General features: G+C 35.6%; 1 protein-coding gene across 5 annotated transcripts in view; it reads right to left on the bottom strand.

The window, feature by feature from the left end:
- LOC139141808 (mitogen-activated protein kinase kinase kinase 5-like) overlaps nucleotides 1–17,708 on the bottom strand; it is a 47,496-nt gene extending 29,788 nt beyond the window's left edge. For all 5 annotated transcript variants that reach the window (XM_070711473.1, XM_070711472.1, XM_070711470.1 and 2 more), the window contains exons 1-17: nucleotides 17,214–17,708; nucleotides 12,718–12,917; nucleotides 11,917–11,992; nucleotides 11,228–11,320; nucleotides 10,107–10,213; nucleotides 9,708–9,756; nucleotides 8,729–8,850; nucleotides 7,995–8,107; nucleotides 6,341–6,500; nucleotides 5,514–5,598; nucleotides 4,809–4,877; nucleotides 4,112–4,183; nucleotides 2,860–2,904; nucleotides 2,253–2,299; nucleotides 1,305–1,400; nucleotides 1,038–1,128; nucleotides 491–624 (exon numbers count right to left, since the gene is read on the bottom strand). In XM_070711473.1, coding sequence (XP_070567574.1) covers nucleotides 491–624; nucleotides 1,038–1,128; nucleotides 1,305–1,400; nucleotides 2,253–2,299; nucleotides 2,860–2,904; nucleotides 4,112–4,183; nucleotides 4,809–4,877; nucleotides 5,514–5,598; nucleotides 6,341–6,500; nucleotides 7,995–8,107; nucleotides 8,729–8,850; nucleotides 9,708–9,756; nucleotides 10,107–10,213; nucleotides 11,228–11,320; nucleotides 11,917–11,992; nucleotides 12,718–12,917; nucleotides 17,214–17,558 — 1,904 coding nt within the window. In that variant the 5' untranslated portion in view covers nucleotides 17,559–17,708. The remainder of the gene's footprint in view (nucleotides 1–490; nucleotides 625–1,037; nucleotides 1,129–1,304; nucleotides 1,401–2,252; nucleotides 2,300–2,859; nucleotides 2,905–4,111; nucleotides 4,184–4,808; nucleotides 4,878–5,513; nucleotides 5,599–6,340; nucleotides 6,501–7,994; nucleotides 8,108–8,728; nucleotides 8,851–9,707; nucleotides 9,757–10,106; nucleotides 10,214–11,227; nucleotides 11,321–11,916; nucleotides 11,993–12,717; nucleotides 12,918–17,213) is intronic.
- Between the last annotated feature and the right edge of the window lie 4,158 nt (nucleotides 17,709–21,866).

Below are 21,866 nucleotides of genomic sequence, written 5' to 3' on the forward strand. Positions count from 1 at the left end.
AAAAGTGGAAACGTCACCATTGCTACATTGTATTTTAATCAGATTGGGTTGGACTATTCAATGTGTGTACAAGCAGTACTGAAGAATGACACGGATGTAAGACGCATTTGTCTTCTGAACTATACTGATTACTAAATCCACATCTACCTCTTCAATACAACTCTAATTCTGTTACTATTCAAGCTGATATTCCTTGTCACATAAAACACTTCTGTCTACCTGTAACCCACCTATGATGGCGCAAACAACATAAAAACACTCATGCCATATTTCAATGAAAAGCTCTTTAAAATTTTGTTGAGGCAGTGGACTGGTATATCTGCTGAAATGTCACTTTGTAATGACAGCTAGTGAAATTCCAGCAGATAGCCAAGTTTACAATTCAATGACAGTGATATGGTATCATACACATGCTGCTACCACAGATATTGTACTTGATGTGTTTTCATTTAAGAATAACTTTTTTTCAGTATTGAAGATTTATTCATACCTTTTGTCTCTCTCTGGGACTTCTTTCACAGCAATACCAACTTGTGTATTGAGATCTCTGGCTGCATACACTGTGCCATAAGTACCACGACCTAACACTACTCTCTGGCCATTCTCACCTACTTCATATTCATACTGCAAAAGGATAGCAGCAGTAAACTTCACTTAGAAACTACATATACTTTAAAACTATACCGGTATTTAAACTATATATGCTTTAAAGCAAAAACACAGCCACAAGTGTCTTGAATGATAAATTTTCACAGAACAGATTAAATTCTTGACAATACAAAAGTTTTGCCATGCTGTATATCTTTTATGGTAACACATTTCTGGAAAATTTGACAAATGTTGTACATCATTGTATTACATATATGTTGTTTATTCAAAGCTGTTCATTGATTACAAACTCTTTCTTCACGACCTAATACCCTACACTTTTACAGTAATAATTTCTTCTTTTTCAACATGGATACTGGTAGTCATAGTAACAGAATCAGAGAGAGCACAGTGAAGGATGATATTTTACCCACAATTCATTGCATTACCTGCACAGGTTCAAGTGACAAGTCCGATTCTGGATCTGCAACTGCAAATCTGTCTTTATCATCAGTGATGCTGACGATCAACTCATAAAACCTGAAAAAAAAAACATTTGACATTGCTATAATTTCCATTTGAAAGCCCTGCAACAAATCACCTATGGAACTGCTTTATGATAGAAAAACCCTTCAGTACAAATCAAAAAGAATTCTCAATAATTTCCAGAAATGTACGCATCACTCTGCAAACAAGTTTTGGTTACACACACTTACCATTTTCTCTGTCTTTCTGAAGAAAAGTAGATTTGGAAGTCATCTGCATTTTGTTGTACATAGAGAAAAAGACATCTGTCATCCCGTTTGTACAAGCTACAAAGAAAACACAACCCCTCCATTAAGAAATGAGGATGATTTTGAAGTCTGCTAACCTTATGAAAAGAATTGTTATAGTTATAGAGCACTATCAAAGGCCTTAAACTCACAGTCACTACAAATCAAAGGGCTTTCAAGGGCTCTCCAGCAATTTTCTAGGACCTTTTTGACTTCCAAAACAACCTTTTCCATCCATCGTTTTTTGTGATACATCATTTTCACATTTTATTACAATATCAAGACCAGTCATTTCATGATTTTCAAAATTGTCATGGCTTTTCAATTCCATGACTTCCGAGGACTCAATTCCATTGCCTGAACTTTTCAAAGGCTTTCAAAGGGATTTTACTATTCAATGACTTTCAAGGGCTTTCCAGGAGTGTATGGACCCTGTTTAAGAACAGTTGTGTGTTGATAACAGAAAACACTCATTTGCAAGATTATAGAAAAGAGCATTAGCTTCACCTCAATATACAATTGCCATGGTGATTACACAGGTAAAATACTTTTGATCCAGACTATGAAATGTAATTATTCTTTGCTCTGTAAAAAGTGATGTACATGAAGAGCTTCATGGGAGGGATGCTCTTCTCTATATTTAGTAATCATGGCATACATAAACACTTGTAATAAATTGGCAGGTACAAAATATATTGTATACTTTCCACTGATCTTTCCTATCTCTTGTATGGTACATGTATATACTTCACAATTTTCATCTAAAATCAAGAACTGCCTTGCTCTTCAAAGATTTGATAGTCTCAAAAGAACCAGAATGCAATTTTTACATGAGTGCATGAATGTTACAACTAATCTGGCATTGATAAGTTGTTGACAGCATTCACTCACCTGACTCCTTTGATGGAAGATGCTTCAAATAGCCATTCATGGATTTTCTACAAAGACATTCAAATTAATCTAATTAGAATATTTTCTGAGTTCAGTATCTTTCCTCTACACAGCCATGGTTTCAACACTTTTACACTCCAGATACAGTGCACTCTCTCTGTAAATTGTTGTGGAGATTTGTTACTGCATAAGGTAGAATGTACCTTGGGCACAGAAATTTGGGCTTCTAATTTTATCAATTCTCTTCTGACCCACCACTTGTGAAGGCTCATTTTAAAGTTCTTGATGAAGAACTTTTCACCAGCTTAGTTTTTCGAAAATGTTATTTTCCCCATAGAGTTAACACAGTGATGATGGAGATTTTGAAACTTCAATATTTCAGATATCAGAAAATCTTTGGCAATTTGTTTCTTTAGTACGAAAGTTTGCACGGTGACCCTTGATTTTTATTATTCTTGCTTTGGTAAGAGAATGGTCAAAAGTTTCATTAAGGAAAATTTCAGCGAAAGTTAAAGTCTTTCATTTTCGAGACGCATTAACTACATCAGGACAAAAAGTGATCTGCTATGTTGATCTATTATTCCTTCATATATAACATATTACATACCATTGCTTTGCTGTCATCATAAGCAACGTGCCACAGACGTACATTCTGGAATAGGAAACAATATTAAGTAAATAAATACACTGTATAATTTAACCTGTTGAGCCCACAGCCCTGTACACAGGTCCACACTTCGTAATGACGATTTCTGGCCAAATTGTGCCGGTCAAAAGGTTAACTTTACACTGATTTTACCAATCCAACAACACTAATTAATTTTGACAAATTCTAATGAGATATTTTCATTTCTGTAATAGCACAAAACAGAACTAATAACGCAAATTTCGACTAAACAATAGTCGCGCCAGCGGCTTACTGACTACGCATGCGCGTATTCATAATATACTTTGCGAGCAACCGGAAGTGTACCCTTCTTTAGTGGGCGCCGCCATATTTTTTTGAGTGCTCGTAAATAAACAAATTCGAAACGTGCTCTCTATTATTTTATAACATGCCATTAATAAAATATATCTTTTTTATTAGCGAGTAATTATTATTATCCACCCTGTCGCTGATACAAAATTTCTTATCATGCCTAAAAATTAAAAGAAGAGAGAAAACTGTCATGCATATGAACGAGAACATTCGCAAAGAATGCTGGGATTGAATCTTAGAAAGGCGCCTTCTGTGTCAATAACTATGTGCAAAATTTACCCGTTTTTAGAAGTAACGCTGGTTTTCAGCTTACAATATCGGAAGTTGGGCGGTACAGTTACTATTGCAAAGTTAATGATGGCACAATACGTCCCTTGTTAAACACAATAGATAGTAATCATGGTAAAAATTGCAAATTTATGTCAAACTTTTTTACACATAACAGAAAATCTATACCTACAGGGTCTGACATCGTGTACGTGAACTGTCATCAGAGAGTAAACCGGTCATACTTGTACAAACGTATATAGAAAGTAACAATTAATTCTATTTTATCCTTTATGATTACTAATCATGAATCGATACAAATAACATTTTTAATCTCAACGCCTGGCGCGACACCAAGGGCTGAGCCCTATATAATATTAATGAAAACGGTAAAATACATCCCACTGCTTCACTGAAGTTAGCATGTGACAGATATCACGTCTGATAATGAGACATATTCTGTGTTTTATCAGGAAATCCAGTCACTGTCGATTGATCAGTGATATTCACTGGTGTTTGTCTGAAAACACCTTGATCTTCATCCTGCGATTGAGAGATAAACTACTATTTTTGAGTCTCAATAATTGCTCTTGAGCAAGATCAGTACTATTACCTTTTCTTCGGCGTCTTTGTTAATGGTCACATAACTTGGCATGAATTCTTTGGTTGGTTCGAGGACTAGAACCTGAAATTATAGTCATGTTAATAAAATGATTGATTATGATTCACAATGCTGACCTTAGCATCACGTAAATCATGCACTCATCCACTGAAAAACATAGTCTGTTCCTTTACAATACATTCACCATGGCAGTCACCACTTTCCGCAGTCTCTCTACAAAAAAGCATCTATCAATCATTTTAAATGCTTTCATCCCTATATATCACAAGAAAATATTTCATATCCTGACAGACTGTTGACACTGTCATTGAAGAAAATTTAGCTTTTTGCCATCAAGTCTGTTGCACAATGTGTGATTCTGAACAGTGGAATAATGGTTTGTTTACTCAATGCCATTACAAAAGGGGAACTTTACATCTCTTGATGCAGTACAAATATTGTTTGATCTTGTTAGATGTGCACTTGAAGTCTTGTGAGCTGCTCAAGCCATGAAACTTCTGGATGATTGCAGCCCCTGAGACACATACTGGTACATCATACAGGCATCATAAAAAATGCTGTCGCTCAAAGGAATACATACCTTCAAACAGTCAAGCAGTTATTTCAATACAAACTCTGTCACTACAAAGCATTAGAAAACAATGACACTACACTACTTTGTATTCAAAATACAATTCTTTACACTTACAGGAAATCTAACATCTGATATTTCTGGTTTGGTGGCTTCCACAAAAAAATCTAACCAGAAATGGAATAACTGTAAAAGATACAAAACAGAAACTTAGTTGTGAACATGCACGCTCAATTTATGTACTTTTATGTAATGGAATCAAATACATTATAAATGAACCCATTTACAAGGTTCTGAAGTTGCCATCATCAATACAAACTCTGCAAGCAAAAGGGAGTTTGTGGACAGAACTTCTTGGGTACTTTCCAAGCTATGATCATTCCTTTCCGGTGTATGAAGTGTAAATAACGGAAGTTTGCAGTATCATTTTGTAATTCACTACTCCAGTCTACATACATGTATGAATGAATTGTACCTAATTCTGGCATACATGTACTACATAGGAGATGCCCATAGTAAAGGGCTTTACCTTGTACAATTTTAATATACTTGAAGCTGCCTAAAACCATTATACACTTTATCAATGCCATGTGATAGGTTTCCAAGAAACTAATTTTTAGCTGACCACTGGCTATTCTCTCAATTTGCTACTTGTTTGAAAATTATTTTAACATCAGAAGTTTCAATTATACTGAAGATGAATTCTTTTATCAATGATGAACATTGCACATTTCTCAATGCATTGTGTCTGCCAAGTCAGTTGCCGGCTTCTTCTTGCCATAAATGATTTGCAAGTTAGTTAGGTGAATACATGTAACAAACCTGTAATTCTGGAGTGTCAGGTTCTTCTGAAAGCTTTTGTACACTAACAATCATCTGAATATTTCCAAGTGTTGATTTTAAGTACCTGCAATGAAAAATACGTCACACATGAATGATTTAGTGTTAACAGTATTCAATGCAAGTTGAATACATTGAAGTTTTGAAATACATTGAAGCTTTATCCAAGAAATGCATGGTCATGTGAAATAAAAACATGCACCAGTGTTTTTTTTCATGACACTACTGCATAAAAGTAGTTCACAGTCAGAGTAAATACATGTATCTTCATTTTCAAGGTACTGATGATATCCAGGTTTCATGGCCTGAACAAGTATCTTTAATTTCAAGTAACCGTAATACAAGTTAGGTTCCATGACCTGGGCAATGAAATAATAGCTGACTTATTGTTTATCAACAAGAAAACCTGTTGCAATCATGGTCGCAAGTAAAATACATCATATATGCATGGCTAGATGAAAGATATGAGGAAACTTTTTTGCAATACAAGATACAAATAGATCACACTGTTAGACATCAACATATCATTCATATGTAAGAAATCTGATTCCTACTGACAGACACATTACAGTTTTAAAAACAATAACATTAACTCATCATTAAAGGAAGGGTCAGTAGTATATAGCTATAGAACTGTAGAACAAGGACTTATACTTGACATGCAAAATGAAAATTGTGAAAAATCATCAAAAGTTATAGCTGCTAGCCCTTTAATTGCTTGTCTGAGATTCACATGATTCTACATCATGGATTTTGAACTGAGTTGACTGGAAGATGCTTGACAATAATTTGTATTGAACTGCACTCACCATTCTGGAGGTTTGAGTTTAAACATACACTCTGAAGCCTGCACAGCTTTGTTGTAGTCCTGTGCTAGAACACTGATTTCAAAGAAAGTTGCAATGTCCCAGTAGTCTTGTAATGATTCTAAACTTCCTTTCCTGCCAATCAGATTGTTCAGTGTAACTCCTGTAATGATGGCAAAATGTATATGATTAGTGTTTATCTAGAGAGATATCTATTTCTCACAATCCTGTCATGGCATTGGTATTACTGGGTACATAGGGATTTGTGCCAAGATTAAAATTGAGATTAAGAGTGATATTTTGAGCAAAGACCAGTTTTTGTTATTTTGGATCTACTTTGTAGCAAAGTATGACTCCGTAGGGAGAGTTGAATGGCAAGTACATATATATAATTTAATGTTTGTCTCTTCATCAACGTGTAAAAGGTGGTGATGACCAATGGGGGGCGGAGGCTATGAAATAACATGTTGTCAATAACTAGAAGTTCAAAAGGAACTGAGGTTCAGTATCATTGATTACTGAACTGTGTCACCTCAAAGACATCCTGTACACTCATACCATGTACAAGTACACTGTATCATGGGACATCATGCATAGTTGATGACTGAATGCCCATTGGTGTGATATACTTTCGTTTAATAACATTGGAAGATTTAATTGTTAGAAATTTCAAAAACTGAATGCAAATATTCTTAAATAGTGTCCCTGATTGGATTACTTGCACATAATTTCTGTTACCTGCCTGGAAGTTTATTGTAACAGCCATACATTATGACATTGACTCATGAATGTCTCTCTGACTCAAGACAAATGTGTACTGGCACTGGGTTGAGGCTAATCATTGCTGAATTAACTCAAAGAGTACTAAAATTATCAGGAAACAAACTCCATTTACATGAAATAATGTTTCATTTTCTTATAGAAACATGTTGCATAATACATTTGCAACTGAAAACAAAGCCTGATGTGGCATCATTTGACAGCCAACACACGGTATCATGGTAGACCAGTAAATGAGTATGGAAGTGCTACAATCAAAATATTGAAATTTGCTACTTAAATATCTTATTCATATGCGATGTTAAAATGACAGTAAGGAATAAATGGAGGATTCGACAGAGGAACTTATTGGGCCTAAAAAACCTCAGTTTTTGAAATTATTTGTATTCACAGCTGCTTTATTCTTGTCTGTATTGTTGCATGATGTAGATAGACTTTGCATGTACCAGGATACATGTCTACATGTATGTGTCCAGTCTTTAAAGTATTCTTTGATGTGTTACACCAAATGTTCTACTGGTACCAGGGGTATGCATTTCATGTACCTACCTAATTCACACTTTGCATGCCTTTCAATTATATTTTAAATACATCTGGCCATGATAACCTTTCTGGTTATTCTTGTTAGGAGTACACAATGTATTTCGAAGAGATATCAACCAAATGTTGGTTATAATACTAAGAAATAGTAATAGAATTTTAAAAGTTTTACATCTACTTGCAATATTCATAATGTTCTGTAATTTATTTTAAATGTTTACCAGTTTCCTATTTTTGTGTAACTCTGTAGACTTTTATTTTCAATTTCATTTTAATATCCTCCATTCTACATTCATAAAGTTTCTATGAAGGGTAAGTAAACTAGTACAAAGCTTACCAATTCTTTGTAGTTCTGGACATTTGGAGAACTCTTTGCCTGACAACACCAGCAGAGTGGCAAGATTGATTCCAGCGTACTCATTGGGTTGCACTTCAAAACCTTTACGATACCTGCAATAAAAAATTGCATAAAAATATGAAAAAAATCACAGTAATTGAACTCTTGAAGCTAATGATAATCTTTACAATGACTTGAATGTACAATAAAAATGCTGAATTACAAGCCAGAGTTAAATATTAAAACATCTGTGTTGCAGTAGTATATCAAATTGCAATGCAAGCTTTACTCCACTTTATACTGGAAATCTGCCACAATGCTACGTACATGCAGGAATGTAGTTTTGTCTTTTATGTCATTCTCCTTGCATTCTGCACAGTGGTGGATCTGGGTTTTCTGGTGAAAATGACTGCCAAAAAACTATCAAAGATCAGCCTGGCATTCCCTAACCTACTCACCCTAACACAGCTACTCCTTAATAATAATTTCTATAAATACCTTTGAAGTCTATGAACTTGATGGACAATATCCAAGTACACTTGATAGGTTTACTTAAAGTTAAGGAATGTGAGTATCATTTATTTCTTTTAAAGAAATCTATGTTGTCTTCATTTCATGTATATAACAAATATAAGTATTAACTACAAAAGTTGAAAAATGTTGTACAAATAAATATGGTAAAGACAAATGCAGAGTACATTGAAATGTGGGCTGATTTCACTAACTGCACATACCAGTATATAGCATTATCTCTAGCCTGTGTGTCTTCATAATTGGATTCTGTAAATTGGTCTTTATAGATGCGCCCACAGAGACAAAATACATCAGGGACTTGATTCTCCTTCTTTTCCAAAGCCTGCAATAGAGAACAGTAGATACTGCCATCACTGTGAAAGTACTGTGTTATATTGTATCTATTTACATGTATCCAGGGTTATGAAACTTGTGGTAAATGTCACAGTGTTGGATTTCATAACAGGTATGAATTGCATCAACTCATGCACCATAGTACAGTACATGTACTTTGCAAGTTTTGTTATGTGCTCATTTCATAACTAGTTCAGAATTTTTTAAAATTTGCGTGACTAGATTTGATTGCTTTGGTACAACAGTTGTCGCATTCATCAGAAATGTATCATGAGAGAATTTAAGTACAATGTAGCATTGGCCTGATCAAAGCGGGTATTGGCATACAGCAGAGTCCTTGAGGAGACTGACTGAATCACCATTATGAACACCATATAGTTGAATCCACATTCACCAGACACGTCATGATGTTTTGTAGTTTGGAGTGACATTAGCAACATATCTTGGCTGTCAAAAAAGTTTACCTTCCAAGGTTCTTTTTAAAATTTCATTTACAATGCAGGAATGGTAAATACTGATTTGTATTTTATGCATTGTGCCTCATGAACATTTCTTCTGAATGGTTGCACCCATGGAATCCAAAAATATATCATCATGACACCGGTATGCATCTCATACACATGTAGTCAATGTTCAGTATTTTGGTGGCTCTACAGACATATTGTAAGCTATCAAATCACATAAATTAACAGTAAACACAGCTTGCAAAACATCTGTAGAGCCATCAAAATACTGGACGTTGACTGCATGTGTATGAGATGCATACTGGTTCCATGCTGATAGTGACTGAAAAATACAGTGTATATATGGCTGAGGAAAAACATCAAGATATGAGTTACAACTTACACACGTAATGGCTTTCAATGCCTTCTGTCTGTCGCCATTTCTGTTCCTCCTGTCAAATACATAGATCAACAGATCATATCAGTAATGAAATTGTTAAAAGATTGCCACTAATCATCTCAAATGATATTATTTATCAACAGATTCCAAAGTTGTGCTGTGACGAAGATGATGCCTCTGATTTATTTAGCAAATCTGTGAAAGTTGCCTAACTGCTCAGTGCACCACAAAACTGACTGTTCATGTTGATCCGATATAACCATCACAGGTCAAAGGTCAAAACGGTATTTCAACACCTTCATGTTCATTGTATATCTGTATGGGACTCCACACTTTCATTTGCTTGCATATTGTACAAACATGATTTATGGCAACAGGTTGTGGCAGTGAATATTACTTTACCTGTTCAGGGCAAATGTGTACAGATAATCAATGGCAGATTTCTGAGTAATATTGTCATGTGGCAAGTCTTTGATGGCTTCAACCAGAGACACCATGGAATCATAGTCCTGCAAATAAAACAGCATGACATTCTGTAAGAATTAATTCAGTATGAGATGGAAATCATCGTCAAACTGTCCAACAACCTAAGTAACAACAGAATTCCCCTCACATTGCACATTATTCAATTTTCCACTACACAGGCCAAAGTCTAAAGCACTGAAAAGCATAAAGTTATACCCAGCACCACAGGGTCATCAAAATTCAAACAACACATACGGTATTTTGATTAAGTATTTTAGATTACTAATGTCACAGAGTAATAAAACAATGTTATGCACACAGTATGTATATAGAACAACTTGTATGTGTGTCTACATACTAAAACCTTGATTAACATACTCATTGTATTAAAGGAACAGAGGATTTTGCCCTCAGCTCCATACTGCAGTATACAGTACTTTGTAAAAGTAAGATTAATGACCGATTTTATCGAAACATCTCTTGACTTCCTCTTAGGCTGCAATGTGTACCGACTTGGTTTGAGGTGTAACATACTGGTTATAAGCATGTAGTTAAAAATGCAGTGTTACAATGGATTTTCAAAAGCAAGACTGGGCTTTCCTTAGCATCAACCAAGAGTGGTTTACCATGCTGTGTTATACCACAGTCACTTTAAAGAGTGACCATGATGGTACACTTTGCCATTTGAGTAGGTGAAGTTTTCATCATCAATGGTTGTAAGACATATTCTTAAGTGGGGTGTTCAACATATACCGGTATGTATGTGTATTGGCAATATCCACAGCGCATATTAGAAGTACATAAGAAATGTCAAATAACATGTATTTATGCCAGAGAATTTTCATCTCAAACAGAACCAAACATTTCCCTATCGCTTTATGGCATACAGATGAATAATTATTTAAATGGAAAAGTTCTGTTACCCACAGAAGAGTTACTTGTTTTAAGCTTCCAGTTTCTGCTGACAAAACATTGGATTAAATACAAAGCAATCAGAGATATCTCTATTGGTTTTCTGTAGAAACTCATTTGGCCACCATTTAAGATTCTTAACTCACCTGAATTTCTCTGTAGGAGAGTAAAAACTGGTGCACAATATCACTGGTCAGTAGGAGCTGTTCATCCATCCTGTTTTTCAATATTTTCAATTCCTGTAATGCAACAATTAACGTTATCAATCTAACGATTTTGTAGGAACAGTAATAGCCTTGTAATGTGAACACTAAACATAAAATTTTCACTTGGATTCAACACAACTCCCTATCAAGTAAAGTATCAGAGAAAAGTCAGAAAAACCAAAGAAGTCTTTTAAGGTCTGTATTGTAAAAATAAAGAAGTTGTCTCTTCTCTTTGCTTGAATACAATAATTATCAGAGAAAAGTTGTTCCACAAAGAATTGAATTGTTGCAGAAATAAAGACTGTTAGCTTTATTCCATGTTACGACAGCACTAAAGATGAAATATGACCGTATACAGTCTACAGGACCTTGAACAATCTTGCTTTTGATCAATGTAGCCAGCACCTAATTAATTTTTATGATTCATTCATGATAACCTCAAAGGATTATTTGCTCAGCTTTTAATAGTCAGGATACAATGTAACACAATGAAATTGAGTGTGAATCATCTGGATGAAATATATAATACTAATATTGTCTTTTACAGCTCTCATCATAAACAGGTCTCCTACATCTCTGATATTTATTTACTTTCTAGGAAGCACACACAATCAATCATATGTTCTTACCCTGGCCAAATCTTCTCCTAGATACTTCTCCCTGGCTTTACGAATGTCATTAAGGAGCACCTCCTTGGCATTGATGCTGTGAACACACATACATGTAACAAATTATGCCATAAAAATTACCTATGTAGCTGAGAAAATATTTGTGATTTATGTAAATGGTTATATTACAATAAGTAAACGATGATTAGGTAAACAGCGATTGTGGCCATACAGGCTGTACATATATGTGTGTGTGCAATGTTGTGTTCCTTGATTTTTGCTGACAACTGAGTTTTAATCCTTACTAGAATAGGTTTATCGACAACATGATTGTATACCCATATATTATGCCCTGTGTTTTGCTGGGCTAGTACTATGTATTTCGATATAATTCCTCCAACATCGTCTAGTGAGAAAAAGAAAATGCACTAACTTGTTGTCGACAACGACAGTTATGAAAACATCAAAGTTAGAGCTATTCTTTCTTTCGTTAACCATATGCCGGAAACTTTTGGCCCCAAAATGTATTACTGCACTGGTATACATGTACCTTCAATGCTGGAAAATTCCAGCAAGATCCTCTATGTATATTCAAAATACGTTTGGTATACAGAATAGGATACAATAGGCAATAATAGTAAAGGGCATAAGGTGACTTTCAAACAGCATTTGATGACAACATCATACAATTCAAAGGCCATAACAGTTTCCTAATACATTTATTTCTATTACCATATTCTTATGAATCATTTACAAATTTAATTTCACTACAGAAGAGTTAATCAAACTGACAAAGCTGTTTTTCAGTCCCTGTTTACTCACCTTGATATGACCTGAATGTCATCCAATTTTGTCTTGAATCTAACATTGAGTGGAGGACAAACCCTTGTAGGCAGGTCTACTGTTGCATCGTCTTGCATTTCAGCTGGCACTCTGATACACGCCAAGTCACACACATACACCTTACCACTGGTGTCTGTTTGGTATGGAATGAAGTCATATCCAGAACTTATGCAGGATTTCTGTCAGGGACAATGTAAGATTGACAAAGTCAGAAAGCAATATACAATAATACAAATTTAGACAAATTATTGTTTCCAAAAGGGCAATATACACCACATCCCGCTGCATGTATATGATTCCATACAACCAACTTTTTTATCCATACAACCAAGTATTGGTGTACCACTATACAATAGCTCTGAGCTGTAATATGTATAGTACAATACATAGCATATCTCACCAGGATCTGGATGTACCTATTTTTCCCATGATAATTATCTCGAATATTCCAACATACATATTTGTAGGCTTACAATCTATATAAAAACACACACATAAACAAACACATAAACAAACAAATAGGTTGTACGCATTCTGTTACAAGAGATGAAATTCTAGCCTTAACATCAAGTAATGATCGGCCATGTCAAAATGTTCTTTGGCAGATATCTATTTAACCCTTTGAGAGCCAAAGTCAATTTTTGTTGCCTTCATAAAATATATTTTTTTAGATTTTTTTAGATTTTTGCCAAAATTTTGATAAAAAACAATAGTCAATGAAATGTGATGTCCATTTGGTCCAAAATTGTAAAACAAAATACAGAAAAATTCATAAAAATGGGTAAAATATTCCACTAAAATTTTGGTGGGAAAAATTACAGCTCTCACAGGGTTAATTTGTTTAATTTCAAAAACTCTTAAAGATTAAGATATTTTTCATATTTTATAATATTTCTTGTCTACTCACTGCCGCCTGGAACAATTATGAATGAAATTATGAAGAAAATATGCATATTTCTTATATTACGTAGTCGCCAACCTTAAACATTACCACACTGGTGTTTGCACATAGGCAAACCTACACAACATTACAGACCAGATAGCCATATTGTGAGCAAACCCACTGCTACTATATTCTGAATTAAATGGCAGTCACAATCATGAGGTGGGAGGGGCTCCCCTAACTATGGTGATAAATGCATTACATCACGTTTAGTTCAAATTTAATTGGGATTGACACTTATCCTACCAATATGATGTTTACACTATGTTCTAGGAGACCTTCAAATAATACAGTCTTTGTTAATCAAAATAACAAAACATGTTATTCTTTGCTGGTTTTAACCAACTTAACCAAATGGTGAATTATGAAGTCAAGAGGATAAGGGTTAAGATGGTAGTAACTTTTTTTCATTTTATCTCCACGATAATACACAAAGAAGGGAAGCCTATGAGATCTATTTAGCCCTTACTCTTTCAATAGCTTTGTTCCTTTATTTTAACATACATAAACATTAGAATGTTTCAAGACATCAAGAGATTACTCATTTCCGTTTGGAAAAGACTACTGGGGTAGTGAAGAATTTCAAAAAATAAAAATTGTTTCCTGACAGTCTCTGGGGTCAAAGGTCAAAAAGTGCTACAAGGGATTAATAAGTTTATCTTTTATCAACCTTGCAAGAGATGGCCCTTACCTTAATTTAATGTAAATGTTACTGTATAGTACGTAGTTACATGCAGGACTATGGAACCTAGTTGTAATGGATAACTTTTACAATCAGCAATCAAAGGAAACTATTATCAGAGATTACACAAGATAATACTTGTGTACAGGTATGTGTGGTATGCTGTATGTATGACTATAGTACAGGAGGAACACTTGTATGACACAAAAAGACTTGGTCAATATTGAAAACTCAAAAATTTTAGCTTGTAAAAATTGAACAATCGACACCGTAAATATTTCAGTGAGACAGTGCCATTAAACCACACTTAGAAATGTCTACAACAAAATGTGTATGGAATATAACATTCACTGTCTAATACAAAAGAAAAGACACAGCTCCACATTGACTTTTTACTTGGTAACCCAGGTGGACAACTATTTCAGGAAATCAGAAGTCCTGAGAAGACGTCTGATAGTCTACTTTTACTCCAGCCATATGGCTAATCATTGACAATCTCAGCAACAAATGAATATCATACTCCAACATAATCTTTCATGTGGTTTAATTTTCTAAATATCAGGGTATTTATTAGCCGATTTGCACCTGTTTTAGACAATCACTGACCATTGTTTGAAAGTCTGCAAGCCACTGACACTGAAATTATAGAGCATGACAGCTTTTACAAGGAGAAATATTGCAGAAAACTATACCAGAAAATACTCAATTTCTTTTCATAAACTATTCAAACAGTGTCAGCGTAAAATAAATAAATACAAGACAAAATGGTAGTACTCTATTCTTTTATATTATCTTATATAATTAAGAAATAAATTTAGTATGAATAAATTGTAACTAATGATCAATTGATCAATATTTTGCAATTTACTCCTGTTTTGGACATGATCACTGACCATTGTTTGAAAAGGTCAGCTTGGAACCAACAAAGCGTATTTAGTTGAACACTGTGGTTTCATTCTATGACAATTGTTAATAAGTGGTAGTCCAATTGAGCAACCACTTCCAGAAATAAGTTGTCCAAGGCCACTGGTTGTAGTGAGACCAGGGAGCGTGCCTGCCGTTTCAAGTCCTGAAGAAGTTTGACCTTCAAGTCTACGCATGCAAACATGTAAACATTCTGATGCTTATGGTATGAAAAGCATCATGCATGTTTGATTAATTTAAAAACTGCAAGAAGCAATATGATTAATAATAACTGCAAGAATGATCACAATGCGTGATATCTTCTTCAAATACTAGAAATGTAAGGAAACAAAATAAATATAATAAATATAATGTGTGATATAAATCCAACTTGGTGAGCTATTTCCATTCTTGAAAGGTTAAAGGTCACTTGAATTAGGTCAACTGGTCACTGATAATTATTCCTACAAATCCTGTGATGGGATGGATGATGTTTAATTAATCTTCTTTCTCCAAATTGTTCAGCATTAATACCTGATATTCTGACCTTGGTTTATTGCAAATACAGTACTCTTACAGCTCAAAATACCCTCAAGCCTATTTGCTTTGATAATAACCATACGGCGTTACTTATGGTCAGGTCGATTCCTATCTGTACAGTAGAAATATCATAACACCACTCATTTTTTATTAATTAGATTAACAAATTAGCAATTATTGTAATTCTATTGTTGTGAGTTTAAATTTGCTGTAATGTACAATGTACATGTATGTTGGAGATACAGCTACACACAGATCACTTTTCAGGCACAGAAAAGTGTTACAAAATTTCACATTTGGCAAGAAGACGACAATAAAAATGTACAATTCAGAGCTGAAAACCTACTCAAGGACATGAACCCCAGATAAGCAAGAAGAATGGACAATCCAGTTATGATATGCACTGCATGCAACAATTAACATGTCTGTGAGTTTTAAATATGATACTACAAAATAAAGGGAAATAAAACTGTAATCTGAGGAAAATTTTGTCCGATTAAGTTTTGCATCAATTGTTAATTCCATTAGAAATTAAATAATTTTTAACATTTTGTAAAATGTACAGTTTAGTCCCTGTATTGGAATTACCTTTTGCATTTTGTCTGACCACAAACATATGACAATTGTAATGCTAAGAAAAACCCTCTTCTGAGAGCTATTATTTCCACTTTATTATTTCCCCAGTAACATCAGAAAACACAGGCAGTCTGAGATACATGCAGACATATAATGACCTTGGGTCACTACATTTATCTCAGCCAATGTCATAATGATACAAGGTTATATTTCCTTGCGATATGAAAGTCATGTATTCTTCAAATGGTAGAATTGTTGCAAATGCGCTCTTCATCCTATTGTAATTTGTAGTCAGCCAGTGACTTACATTTACACGGAATTATTTCTAACTCAGGGTTTTGACCAGCATTTGTTGCAGGTTTACCTGACTGACGATGGCGTGGAAGATTTATGAATGTTTGACAAGCAGTGGTTTGAACGTGCACATTGTCTGTCTGTTTATTGGGAATGCATTTACATAGGTAATGTTTGTATCCCGGGCACAAAGTGAAACAAAAACAACTTGGCACTAACATTTTGTACCTATAAAGTAGATCATGCACAGATTGCATGCCGAGAGCATGGAGCTAAAAAAGAATGGTATTTGTACCTAGACAAGTTCAACTGTTTTACATGTAATAAATTTCAAAAGCCATTAACGATATCATAAATCGTGAGGTAGGAGGCCAGGGGAAAAGACACAGTGTGGGTTGACGTACGGTAGATGTCCATGTATCAAAGTGTCATTGTCGGTCAAAATATTGACAACGACATGATAATGGAAAAAAGAAACTTGCGATTGCACGTTTAGATTGACAAATGACACTTTGCAGTTACTGTTGATGTACGTACCTTCAGTGATAGCATCATTTCTGCGTCCATGTGATGATACAGAACAACATTATCTTTCCTGCCAAAACTCTCCCTCACTCCCAGGTGATAGAACAATGGTGATTGATGACTGAACACGGACATATCAACGAATGCGACATCTGCTAAGTAGAACATGTCAAGAACAGTAGTCTCTCCGAAATCAAGATGTTCAAATGCGATACGTTCCAGGGTAAATTTACCAGCAGTCTTTGAACAGGCATCAGACAGTTCTCGAAAGACATTCTGTGAAGTGGCCGAGTTCGGCGTACTCTGAACCAAGACTACCTTAATTGAGCGGTTTTTGCTAGTGCCTTTCGAAGCCATGATCGCGAATTAATTGGGCTAAATTATACCAGAAGTTATTCCCTCACATCTGTGGGTCGCGGCGATGATGTTTAGACAAGGTACACGTAACAATCCTGGACAGCATAATCGAATGATGCATCCACTGAAAACCGAGCGAGAACCGTAACATCATACACAAACTATTACCCACAATGCACTTATTACTTCCGCTGTTAGTGTTTCGGCCGGGGACCCCAGTTCGTTTGTAAACATGACCTGGCTCACCTCTGATACCACACACGTGGACGGGTACTATCTGATTGTGGAGGTAATACTAGCTGGGCACAGGTGCAGGTGCTCAGTGTTTTAGGTGTAAAGTAATGTATGTACACGCCTCAGGTGTTCGTAGTGCTGCTGGAATAGTCTGTCGAAGGCTGCAGGTCGAAAGATGGAAGGCCGAACCTCGAATTAGTAAGACTAATGAATATACGGCCCTCGCGAGGTTCGGCCTTCACCGGGCCACACGTTATCGCCCGACACTGGCGGCCTTCAGTGTCCCATAATCAATTTTGAGTGGGCGGGCTGGCAATTTCCCCGCATCAGCGATAGGGCACATGTGCTTGCAGCGTTGCCTGGATAGTCCATGGAGCTAAAAAAGATAGTCAATCGAAAGTGTGAGGCCGTAGGCTGAACCTTAGCTCCATGCTGCCAGCAAAGCACGCTAGACAAAAAGGGGGATTTTCTCCCGATCGGGACTCGAGAGAACTTGATCTCCTGATCGGGAGAATATCACCCGATATGGAGACTTCTTCTGACAAAATAGTTCTACGCAATTTATGAAGTTATAATAATAGGCATAACTGCGCATTTTAAAAAGTGTACCAGTATGTTCATTATCAAATTTGAGGCGGTTTACCATTGTTCTGAAAGAGTTCACCATTGCTTTCTCTGCATATTCTGGCATTAAAAGACACACAGCAAATTGTCACTTTCATGAAAAATTTATTTCCGCCATGCGGACCAATTTTCATTTGTATTTTTTAACGTCAAAGTCATGTCCCGCAATTAATTCATTAACACTTTTAACTGTTACACATTTAAGACATTAGTCTCCCGATCGGGAGAATTTGATTCTTTCACTATGATTTTAGAGAAAACTATCATTGCTTTATCAAAATATATGTACCATTTCTAGAAAGTTTCCCGATGGGGAAATTTTCTCCTTTTGGTCTACTTTTGGTCTACTCTGCCAAGTTGCTAGTAGTGTCTTTACACACAGTCCCTCTATATAGAGGGAATGCGCATTAGGGAGCGTTCAGTTATTATGGCCGGGGATGGGCCGGCAAATTCTTCCTGCGCATCAGTCAAAATAAGTGAACCCCCCTACCCATTGTACCAAAAATAGATGACCCCGCTTTCAAGATGACAAAAATTTCATGACCCCCCCCCCCCTCCACATTGCTTGAGTAAATTTAAGCTGCACACACAAACACCTTGGGGGTATGGAGCTATAGAATCCCAAAAAAGAGCTTAGATTTTTTCAAATGACCTTCCTTACAAACTCAAAAGGTGTTGATGCTCAGATTTCCCCTTCTGACTTGCTTATAATTTTGAAATTACCCCTCAAAGGGGTTGGACAGAAATTACTGGTGGAACGCAATATTTTTGCGCAAGCATGTGTGTACAAAATTTTGATATTTGGATTTAATTAAAAATCAGCTGTTGATAATGTTGATTCACTATACATGGTATACATATATTTTCTCATACATGTATGAGAAATCTATGTAATACTTTTTCAATGCAAAACTATATCTATGCATTTATAGATATTTGATAATTTACATAAATGCACTTAAATGAAATAGGGTTGTTACAACTGGCATGTGGACAAAAAGTTTGACCTTAGAATTTCACCAAAAATGTTCATCCACTATACATGGGAGTCAATGATAAAATTGTGAATAATTTTTTTTCCCCCATGAAAAATTTGGTATACTTGTGCATATACAATAATTAACATAATTGTACTTGATTAGAATATGATGGTTAAACGTGCATATTATGTGTACAAGAAATCTGATTGTGGAATTTCACTGAAAATGTGCATCAACTATACATGGGAGTCTATGAGGAAAGTATGAATAATTTTTTCCAATACAAAAATAGGTAAACCCATGTATTTATGTACTCTCGATTATTGATATCAATGTACTAGATTAGATTAGGGTGGTAACAAATGGATGTGTTCGCCAGTAATTGGATTTTTGAATTATACCAAAATGTAGATTCACTGTACATGGGAATCTATGAGGAAAATATAAATAATTTTTTTTCAAATAGAAAACTATCAAAATCTGTGTATATTTAGAGACATTTGATAATTCATTTTAAAGTACTTAGTTAGCCTAGGATGGTTAAAGGTTGATATATGTGCAAGAAATTGGATTTTAGAATTTCAACGAAATGTTGATTCACTATACATTTGTTGTCTATAAAAAACTAAGAATAATTTTTTTACAATGCTAAACTAAATTAATTTGTGCTTTTATAGGTGTTTGATAATTGATACAAATATACTTGATTCAAATAGGATATTTAAAAGTTCAGATGTGGACAACAATTATGATATTGGAATTTGACATTGGGCCTTTTTGAGTGACCACTACCTATCTGACTTATAGATTGATATATGGCGGGTGCCACATGTGGGGCAGGATGCGCTTACTATTTTCGAAACACCTGACATCACTTCTTGGTCTTCTGGCCAGGGGTCCATATCTTTCTTTCATGAATATGACTTTGTTTGTGTACCGTCTATTTACTGTCTGTTCTGTTTTGTGTCTATGTTTACAACTATAGTCTTGCGAATTCCGACCTACTGTCATTGGATTATGGATTGGTATGATTGCGATTATTTAACTTTTCATGGTACTAGTAGTCTCAGTACAGGTAACTGTTAAATAATTTCCCTGACAAAACTTGCTATATCTCTAATATGTAAGTAATAGGAATTGTTCATTTCCCTCAGTTCAGTGAGCTTGATTTACAATAAGACAAGCCTCAGAGTTGTCAAGTCAAGATGTTCATGTGACAGATAATTATACTTTTGTTCAGATTTACAGGTGAATAACTTCAGAGAATGAAATCATGCAACGAATCATTTTTATCTCCCAGAATATTTCTGAACACTGAAACTGCTTTTTGACGAGATGGATACTTATGAAAATTAAGTAACCCCCCTCTGAGCTGCTTGAAAAATACATGACCCCCCCCCCTTAAAGTTTTCAAATTTGAGGTGACCCCCCCCCCCAGATTTTGCCGGCCCACCCCCGGCCATAATAACTGAACGCTCCCTTATGTGCTTTACACTACAACCGAGGTTCGGCCTTCGGCCTCACACTTCGATCGACTATCCAAGCAAAGCTGCAAGCACCTGTGCTAGGCGCCGGCATTGATAAATTGGCAGGCTCACAGCAAATAATAAAGTCTGGATTTGATGAAAGCATGAACTGATCTTTCGGTTTGACTTTGATCAAGAAGTTTGCGTAATTTACTAATTCTCCATAAGCGAATAATAAATCACAGTCACTTGTGATCTATTCAGCTCTGGGACTATGCGCCCCATAGACGTGTGTACATGTATCCCTAGATCGATGATGATTGAGATAAACTCGCGACATGAACATACATAAATGCTTACACATCCAATGAACACCAAGATTACACAGCGACTTGGCCGACGACTCCCATAAGTAAACTTTGTGGAAAATCTTGCCACTTTAGTTTTGCTGCTATTAAGAGCCAAGATTTTGTTACACATCTACAGACGAATCTCTACAATAGTTGTACAACGGATGTAGAGTCAGAGAATTCATTGCAGGTGGCCGAGTCCTCGTCAGACTAAAACAGAATGAGCCCTGTGGGACACCACAATCAAGCAACTGAGATCCTACGAACCCATCATGCGGCACTCCTCTTGTTCTGCCTGTATGAATAATCAAATCGAATGCAGTACATCTATAAGGGGAGGTCGTCGGAACAGCGCCTGTGCGACTCTCTTGACAAACTTTTCATGTACGATGTATGTCTAAATGCATCACGTCAACATAGCTGTAGTGGTAATTCTTACTACCATGTAAATTATGACAAACACGTTTTTACTCTAATCAATTGCACGTTGGATGCAATGTGCACATTGCATTGGTCATATGGGTTCCGTACGACATTTGAGCGCAGTTCCGACGCCCCCCCCCCCCTTTTAACACTTTCACCGCTGGAGGGCGCATTCTGCGCCAACAGGCAGACTGCGGGAGGTGCATAAATGCGCCAAGAACATGCTGGTTT

Source organism: Ptychodera flava, chromosome 10 (assembly GCF_041260155.1).
Source record: "Ptychodera flava strain L36383 chromosome 10, AS_Pfla_20210202, whole genome shotgun sequence".
NCBI lineage: Eukaryota > Metazoa > Hemichordata > Enteropneusta > Ptychoderidae > Ptychodera > Ptychodera flava.